Source organism: Phalaenopsis equestris, unplaced genomic scaffold, assembly GCF_001263595.1.
Source record: "Phalaenopsis equestris unplaced genomic scaffold, ASM126359v1 Scaffold198352, whole genome shotgun sequence".
NCBI classification, from domain to species: domain Eukaryota; kingdom Viridiplantae; phylum Streptophyta; class Magnoliopsida; order Asparagales; family Orchidaceae; genus Phalaenopsis; species Phalaenopsis equestris.
This window is the reverse complement of record NW_018218273.1, coordinates 6,609-16,272: the sequence shown is the minus strand read 5'-3', so window position 1 is coordinate 16,272 and position 9,664 is coordinate 6,609. Positions and strand designations below refer to the sequence as shown.

Below are 9,664 nucleotides of genomic sequence, written 5' to 3'. Positions count from 1 at the left end.
AAGTGGAGGAAAAGCGGGGGAGGAATTTGCATTAATAACCCACAATTCTTGTGTATTTGCAAATATAACCCCTAAAATTTCATATCAATGTACATAACAATATAAAACATAACATAAAAATAACATCATTATTAACTTCTCACATAGCTTTATGACACAAAATTATTCTAATATAATATAAATATCAAATTTTAGGTGGGTATGTGTGCAAATTTCCCCTTTTTTTTCCTAATTTAATTAATCAAATTCTAGCATAAAGTATGGTCTGTAATTAGGGCTGTACTCATTGTTCGCGAACAGTTTGTGTTTGGCTCGTCAATGAGTTTGTGTTAGATTCTTTTGATAACTAAACAAGACGAATCGGTTAGTTAAACGAACCAAACACAAACAGTGATGCGTTCGTTCGTGTTCGAATCGTCATTGTTTGAAATAAAAAATAATTTAAAATAATTATATATATAATTTATGATATTTTAAAAAATTAAATTATATAAATTATAAAATATAATAAAATAATAATAATAATATATTAATATGCTATATTTTTAATATACTAATATAGATATTATATATTTATATAATATAAGTTATATAATTAATAAAATATATTATTTATATATATTAATATTAGGGATGTCAAACTTGTTTGTCGTTCGCGAACAGCTCGTTTTCAGCTCGTGTTTGACTCGTTCGTTAAGAAAAGAGCACGAACAGTGACTTCACGAACAATTTCAAACACGAGCTTATTTCAAACAAACTAAATTTCAAACGAACCGAACATGAACACAAAATCTATTCGTTCGTGTTCGATTTGTTTACACCCCTACCTGTAATGCATGGAAAATACGAGAAATTAAAATGTTTGCGAAATCATAATTTCTTATTCATTGAAAAAACCTTTTCTTAAAAAAAAAAAATCCAAAATTCTCACCTCCTTATCCCAATCACATTTGATGGTCATGATGGCCAATATCAGTGTCTGAATAGCCGTTCCTCCAATCATGCCAGCCCATATTCCCTACAATTATATATCAACAATATTCAAAATTTCATAAACACCCACATTTATAAAATCCTATATTATTTACATAATTTCTTATGCATTTACATATCTCACACCTAAACTTCAAATATTTACATCCATACCACATTGATGCTTTAAACATATGTTGTGCATTTCATTTTTAAAAGTGATAATGATGCTATTTTTTACGTGATATTATAGATTTCAATGCTAAGTGCGTAATATGAAATTTTGTGTGTCGACATATACAAATATATAAGAATCATGTGCTAAGTATGTAAATGTGTCTAAGGATCCGTTTAGGGCAGCTTGTGTGTTTCAAGATAAGCTGCTTAAGCCGATCCGCAACCTGCGTTTAGTGTAAAAACCCAAATGCAGTTTCGGATAAACTGGCGAAACGCGCGAATCAAACGGTATGGCGGCGTTTTCAAAACGTCGCCCGCACTTATAAGCTGTCCCAAACGGACCCTAAATAAATAAGAAAAATTCATATCACAACCCTAAGCTTTAATATTTATATCCATTGTTTTTTACTGCTTTAAACTTATGCATGAAAATATGAATGTGGTAAAGAAGAAATTTTTGTGGGTGAGATAAGTAAATACATAAGAATCGTGTGATGAATATGCAAATGCATCAAATCAAATAAATAAATTCAATTAATTACCAAAACACCAAGATGGAGAAGCCATCCCATGAGTATCCCAAGAGGAATCCCAATCAAATAATATGATCCAATGTTAACATATGCCACAATTGATTGCCACCCTGACCCAACTGCAACACCTATTTTGCACCATGATCATAATTTGAATTAGTTTTATTTCATGTTTTAAGAAAAACTAAAAATAATATAAAAAAAGAACCTGAAAGAATGGGTTGAACGCTGTTAAGAAGAATGGTGAGAGCCAGCAGGAGAGAAAGATTGTCGACGGCGCGGATGACGACGTCGCTGATGGTGAAGATGTAAGCGACTTTGTTATGGAGTGCAACGACCAATACAGAGAAGAAAACTCCGATGATGCTTGAGGTGATCACGGCGTTGATGGTTGCGAACCTGGCTCCTCTACTGTTGTTTGCTCCGAGCTCGTTCGCTACCCTCACCCTATTACAAATCATCAAAGAGAGAAACAAACATGTTAAATGATGATTTACATAGATATCAATCAATTCCTACTCATTTACATATCTAAAACCGAAACATCAATCAATTTTTGCTTATGTCAACTTAACTATAGACAGAAAGGTAGATCTAACTATTTCAATGTTACAATGGTAATTCTCTTTTTTTTTTTTTCGTAAAAAGAAAGATTTGAGCGACATAAATGTAAAGAGTAAAGTTCAAGTATTAGATATGTAAACATGTGGATGTTGTATGGTATGTATGTCATTGCCTCAATGTTAAAACTGTCTCAATGTTGTATATGTTAAGTCAAATAATTCAAGTCCATATATAGATAAAACTGCAAATGTCATTGCGGCTGAAAACCTTCCCCCATAATTTGAAAATTGGCACTAAAAGCCTTTGCAGCGCTAACAATTGCAGTCGTTTAAAACTCGTTGTAAGGCTTACCCGGTTGCAGCGAAGAATGCAAGAGGAATCATCAACTCCCACCCATTAATACTGATGCTGCACATCAGAAATGAATTTTATGAACAAAACATTCTGTTAATATGTTATACATTGTAAAAATAAGATAGATATAGAGAAATGGGTCACCATATGGAGAGGGCATCCACTGCAATTGCAGCATTCTTTATGTTTCCAGCAAGCACTATCAGTATTCTATAGTACCAGTTCTCCAAGCTGCATCAACAATTAAACAAATTGCATAAAATGATCTATGTAACATATGATTAGCTCAATTTTATAATAAAAGATTTGCATACATACCACTAAACTCCAATTTTTACAAATATATCATTTCACCAATACAAGGAAAAGTGTATTTCAGTTTTAAGAAGTTAAAAGGATGATACTATTGATAAGATATGAAATAGGGCTGTGAATTTGGCTCGAAGATCTTTTAATCGTTTGAAAATTGATTCAAATTTTTGCTCGGATCGAAATAAAGGAGCCGAGCTATGAGCTTTAATTTTGAATCGATTTTTTTCGAGCCATACACGGATCAACTCAAACTAGCTCGAGATTGGCCCGAATTTACAAAAATTATATATAATATTACAAAAATCAAATATGGCAGCTTACGAGTCGATTTTCAGCTGAAACGGATCCAAATAACTCAATTTGAACCATCTTACTTTGATTTCGAGCCAGATCGAGCCGATTTCGAGCTGAAATGGATCCAAATAACTCAACTTTGAGCCAACTAGTTTCAATTTCAAGCAGGATCAAGCTATATTCAAATTTTCAGCCAATCAAACTGGCCCAAAATCAAACCCATGAGCTGATTTCGATCCAAACTAAATCCATTATATCCATTAACAAATCTAATATGATATATATATATATATATGTATGTATGTAAAGGACACTAAATAAATATATATTACCAATATACCATACCATAGCATAACTCCTGAAGCCGCGGAAAGCTTCAAGAACTCCCACAGGCCATCAAAAGCCCGCATAGAAAACCCCATCCAAGTCTCCCCGCACCCACCGCAAATCACGAATCCCATGAGCAGCACCACCCCCAACCACCACGAGAAATTCAAAATCATCGCCGCACCAAACAGCCCATATCCGCAACGGTACACAAAAAGCCACGTGGCAATCAGATGAACGACCACCACCACAGCCGAAACGACGGCGTGGACCGCGTTCCTCAGCTGGCACTGTAAGAACCTCTGCAGCGGGAGGATGAAGACGAAGGAATAGTGAACGGGAATGAACCAGACGGAGAGTTTTCCGGCTGCCGCCGCGAGCCCCGGCGGCGGGAGGAGGAGGGTGGCGCATGCGAATAATACGATCCACGAACGTTGCATGTAGGTCCCGAGCATGTGGTATTTCTTGGCTCCGAAGGCCTGCCCGCATAGAGTTTCCAGTGCGCTCGCCATGCCCAGCTGTTGGAGGTTGAGGAGAATCATGAGCTTGGAAAGTTGAAATTAATATATTATATTTGAATAGAATTAAATTAAGTGATTTTAATGAATCATAATTAATGGTTTAAGGTTCCATAATTAATGGTTTATGGTTGAATATGCAAGTATTGAGTTTAGATATATAAATACATAGGAATTGTGTGGTATTTATGTATGCCATATAGTTATTAGGTTTACATATAAATATGCAAGTAATGAGAATTTGGTGGTATGCACACAAATGCTCCTATGTGGCTATGTACATATGTACACACAAGTTTATGTGGTCAATATATATAAAATGATTACAAATCTATAGGGTTTAGGGCTTTACATTCAAATTAGATACCACTCAATTTAGTAGGAATAGTGAAGTAATTTAGTAAGTTACTTTAAGTCAACTTAATTATTTTTGTTGTCAAATATATATGTTATCTAATGATATTCATATTACAAGGTCCTAGAAGTACAATAGATTGCATCTGAATAAAAAATGACTAAATGATGAGTTCTTAAATGGTGTTGAGTTTTTCATATAAGCTACATCTCAACTTCCGACTTAACATTCAGAGGGTAAGTTTTGATGGTTATATGAGCATCGAAGCATAAGAATCGTACATGCTTATCGATAGACAAAGCCACGTATGATTTATACTATAGAGAATTTTAATGAAATTATTTATTTTGGACATACACATGGTGAATGTAAACTAGAAAATTTACTTTGAAGTTGGTCATTCAATAAACTGTGATCCTCCAACCGAGTATGATTATGATATATTTGAAGAAATGATGTTCGATGTAATAAAAGCTTATTATGTTGAATAAGTGGAGGAAAAGCAACAAAGCAGAGAAGCTCAAATGTTCTACGAACTACTAAATGCAATATGCAAAAACCATCACGGGAAAGTTGCACAACTCTTTTTAAGTTATTTGTAGCTCTTATAATGTTGAATATCAAAATAAAATACAATATGTCCCAATAATACTTTAAATAGATTGCATAATTACTAAAATAAATAAATCCATAGGAAATTTTAGTGGCATAGGATCTATATGGAACCAAGAAAATGACCTGTAAGTCAGTCTTTCTCCCTCCACACACACTCAAATGCACACACACCATATATGTAAGGCCTTGAACTCAAGTCCTTTTGGTTAAAGAACAAAACTCTCAATCACTAGACTGAGGTGGCTTACTTGTGTCTAATTTTGAATTAACATCAGAGAAAATATATTATTGTGTCAACGACTATTAGTTATTCTATAAGACTGATGCAATCGAGACCCATTGGAGATTTTGTGAGGCTCAAAGATTAAAATCTCAAAATAAAAAAGTAATAGAATGAAATTTTATACAAGAACTTCTTCTACTTATCAATCATTCCACGTTTTCATAAATTATTTATCTTTACGCGTACTACTACGCATATGAGATGACATCAAAAGTGGATCATACAAAACCAATTCATTAATTCATCCGACAGGTGGGGAAGCTTGAAAATATTTCGATCAACTTTTCCTAATTTTTTATTTGAGTCACACAATATTAAACATGACTTAGGTGCTGATAATTTCACACCATACAATTAGATTATCTCGCCTTACTCATATTGACCAATGATAGTTATCCCGTGCAATCTTTAATTTTAGATGTGTATGATTAAATAGACCTTTCATGTTTCTCATATGCATGATTTTACCAAAGACAAGTACTGTTCAACATGACAAAAAATGCTTAATTTGACTGCCATCAAATATTGGCACAAGTTGATCACTCTTCCAAGCAAAATAAAAAAAATAACTTCATAAGAAAGAGAGTTGAAAAATTAAGGCATTCACCAGTATTAAGTGGGAATGAAATGTGATAAATTATTAGTGCCTTTAAGATTACTAAATTTCTTGATTTATCTTCATAATGTTTTCTTAATTTTGGTGTTAATCATAATTGGATAAAGTGGGGCATTTTTTGGGATCTAGCTTACTAAAAAACTATTTTGATTAGACATAATATAAATGTCATATATATAGAGAAATTTTTTTTAACGATATTTTTTAAACTGCGATGGATACTAAGTACAAAATTAAGAATAATGTAAATGACATACTAACTTGAAGAACAAATTGTGAAAGAGGTGGATCAGAGATTCACAAGACAGTTAATGAAAAAGCATAAGTAGATTGGTCAGTTGTCATCAAGACTAATCCCAAAGCAACTATTAGATTCAAAATGATATGACAAACACTCATCAGGATAGAGATATGTCAGTTTTTTGCATTATAGTTGAATCTATTGAGCAAGAGATAACTTTAGAGGATGCTAATGACAAACATGAAAAAAATTAGTCATATTGGGTATGACTTTGGAGATGGTTTAGATGAAAATATTTTAAGCTTACATTTGGTCACTCATCTAATGGCTCAGAATGAGATGCAGACACAATGTTACTTTATTTCTTCTATAAATTTTTTGTCTATGGTTTAGGATTTTCTTATTTTATTTCTTTTACATACTATTTTGACTTCATGTACATTACATTTTATATTTTTACTATTTTTTTACTATTATTATTTCTTTTATTCCCTTATTTATGTGTACTAATCAATTTATAAACTCTCGATGCAAATGCATTTTGGTGGCAGTGATGATCTCCTTGATCGCAGGGGTATCATCAATATGTTCAAGAGATAGAAAAGAGTTCTATAATGCCCCATCTTACAGAGTAGATTACTGCTAGGTGACTGCCACGACCACCAATATCTGACGCATGCACCTTGAGCCTGATTGAGTCACTAGTGTACCACGCTCAATCGCCTACGTCCATGCTACTACCACTGCCCATATCCCATGTAAACCCTTCTATTTTTATAGATTCAATTGTGTCAAACAACACACGATGCATGCACATAAAGCTTGATGGAGAAACATAAATAATTTAGATTTCAATAAGATGCACTTTATTTCCATTGTTATTATTATAATACAACTATTAATAAATCTCATTTTTCATATTTATCCATCCAGATAAGTCGTTCACTCTATTAGCAACATCATCACGACCAAATATGATATTTCTCCTTGTAGGAGATCCTAATTGAAGTTTGAGATATGTAGTTTAGAGAGCTTGAGATAAACCCTAAACCGCAATCTCAAGTTGCATAACATTATCCATCTAACTTATTCATATTTGTGATGTAGAAGGATTTCTCTAGCTACATGAGAATTATGCGAGCCTGCTCATTTGCGTGATATGTTCACTGACATAATATACAAGATGAGCCAACAACCTCCATGAATTTGGGAGGATGCTGGACCCATTTGTGTAGAGCTCGGGCCTCTTATAACCATGCCAGGAAGAGGGGGCAGAAGAAGCAGAACCAGGCTTCAAAATGTGGGGACATGGACATCTCCCTACAAACTAGAGGCGTACTTCCATACACCAAGTACAAGCGGTGATAAGAATGAAACACACATTTTGATGCATAGATTCATGACACCAATGTGTTATAAATGTAAATATCAAATTCTTTATATGAGATGTGTAAATACATAAAAATTGTGGTATGTGTGTGTAAATATCCATAAAATGAATTAAAATATTAAAATTTCAATTTTTGATGGATGGGAGATTTGTAATTATGATTTTAACATTTTTACCAATTAATTAAGTTATTTTATATCCCCTAAAATAGATAATATTTAAGGAATATGTATTATTAAGTTAACTTATTAATAAAAAATATTGACGAATTATTAGAGTTTCGACGATGCGAATCTCCCTTCTTCTGCATTTGAATAATTATGGCACCTATAATTATTATTATTATTAAAAAAAATTATGAAATTATTGATTATTAAAATTTAATTATTAAAATTTGGCTGTAATAGTGGAATAATTGCTAGGAAAACATCAGTTTATTATTGAGTGACATGATTCATAAATAATAATAATAATAATAATAATAATAATAATAATAATAATAATAATAATAATAATAGGTGTAATTTCGTATAGACCACCCGAAAACTTGTAATTTACAAATCAACCATCTTCTTTCATCGATTTTGCTAATTCTTACTAAAATAGCAAAATTCATGGTAAAATCTCAACTTGTATATTTCACTTTTATTATATTTCTCGAAAGTTTGGTCATAACACGTGTAAATATTCAGCAGTTCAAATAAAATCATCTGGGTGGGTAATTTGTAAGCATTAATGTCTCGGGTTGTGATCGGACACAGCATGCATCTCTGCATGTGGTGTCCGTATGGAATAATTTTTTTCAAAAAAAGACAATAATTAAATATTTTTATATTTTATCAACAGCTTTGAGGTCCATTTGGTAATATTTGTTTGCTTTTGTCTGTAATTAAAATGTTTAATTATATACATTTTAATGTAAATTCAATAAATTTGTGCTATCTTGACTTATATCATATATAATTATATCATATGTAATTACATAAATCTTTAAAAAAAATTTCTCAATTCTAAAGCATTTTTGAATTTTAAAAAAATCAATTTTAAATATATATAAAAAAATGCAAAGATATAGATACCAGATATGTATTCCTGTAAATCTAAAAAATATAAATTGTATTTGGCACATTCAAAATGCAAATTCAGCATAGTGAATGCAAACCCCCTTAATTTATTAGAAATAAGTAGGAAGAAAATTGTTTGAAAAGAGAAATCTTCGATGAATCTATGTAGCCACATAGGCCATAGTGACGAGTTGAGATTAGGTATTGGGAGTTGTGTGAGTTGCGGGTCACGTAGGTTGTAGTTCGTGATATAATTCATAGCGGGGAGCTGCGATAACATCCGTAGGTTGTAGAGGTAGGAGTCGAGAACTACACAAGCAATAAGACACGTAGAACATAGTTTGTCACATAGATCATAGTGGTTAGTTGTGATAACGACCAGATGAGGCTAGAATCAGTAGCTACACGAGATGTGGGCTACATAAGTTATAGTTGGTCACTAGATTATAATGGTGAGATGTGATGACATCCATAAGTCGCGAGGGCCAGAGTTAAGAGCTACACGTGATGTGGACCATGTAGACTGTAGTTGGTCACATAGGCCGTGGTGGTAAGTAGTGATGTTGTATGTAGGCAGCGGGGGCCGGAGTCGAAACTGCACGAGTTGTGAACCACGTAGGCCGTAGTTGGTTACGTAGGCTATAATAGCGAGCAATGATGATGTTTGTAGGTTGCAGGGGTGAGTCAGGTGCTGCAAGGAGGGAGCATTAGAAGTCCGAATAAAGTCACCGCTTTTGAAGTGCATTATTACACCATCTTCGGGAGGTGTCGTTGCATCATATGGGTGGGGTATTGTTAAAATGTCATCAGAGTGTGTTGTTGCATCTTATTTTTGTCTTATTTTTGGTGCATTATTATATCATCTTCAAGGGATGTCATTACACCGTATTCGTGGTGCGTTGTTATAGTGTCATAGTGGTGTGTCGTTGCATCGTATCTAGGGTGTGTTCTTACATCATCTTAGAGATGCATTGTTATACCATTTTTGAGAGATGTCGTTGTATTGTATGTGAGGGTGTTGTTTCATTATCATCGGATTTTGTCATTGT

At 33.1% G+C, this 9,664-nt stretch overlaps 1 protein-coding gene across 1 annotated transcript in view; it reads right to left on the bottom strand.

Annotated features, from left to right (window-relative positions):
- Positions 1-4,075, bottom strand: part of LOC110035590 (protein DETOXIFICATION 27-like) — a 7,724-nt gene extending 3,649 nt beyond the window's left edge. Inside the window, exons 1-6 of the mRNA XM_020739842.1 lie at positions 3,552-4,075; positions 2,745-2,831; positions 2,598-2,654; positions 1,891-2,129; positions 1,692-1,810; positions 898-1,018 (exon numbers count right to left, since the gene is read on the bottom strand). Of these exons, the coding sequence (XP_020595501.1) occupies positions 898-1,018; positions 1,692-1,810; positions 1,891-2,129; positions 2,598-2,654; positions 2,745-2,831; positions 3,552-4,075 (1,147 nt within the window). The remainder of the gene's footprint in view (positions 1-897; positions 1,019-1,691; positions 1,811-1,890; positions 2,130-2,597; positions 2,655-2,744; positions 2,832-3,551) is intronic.
- Positions 4,076-9,664: the final 5,589 nt, after the last annotated feature.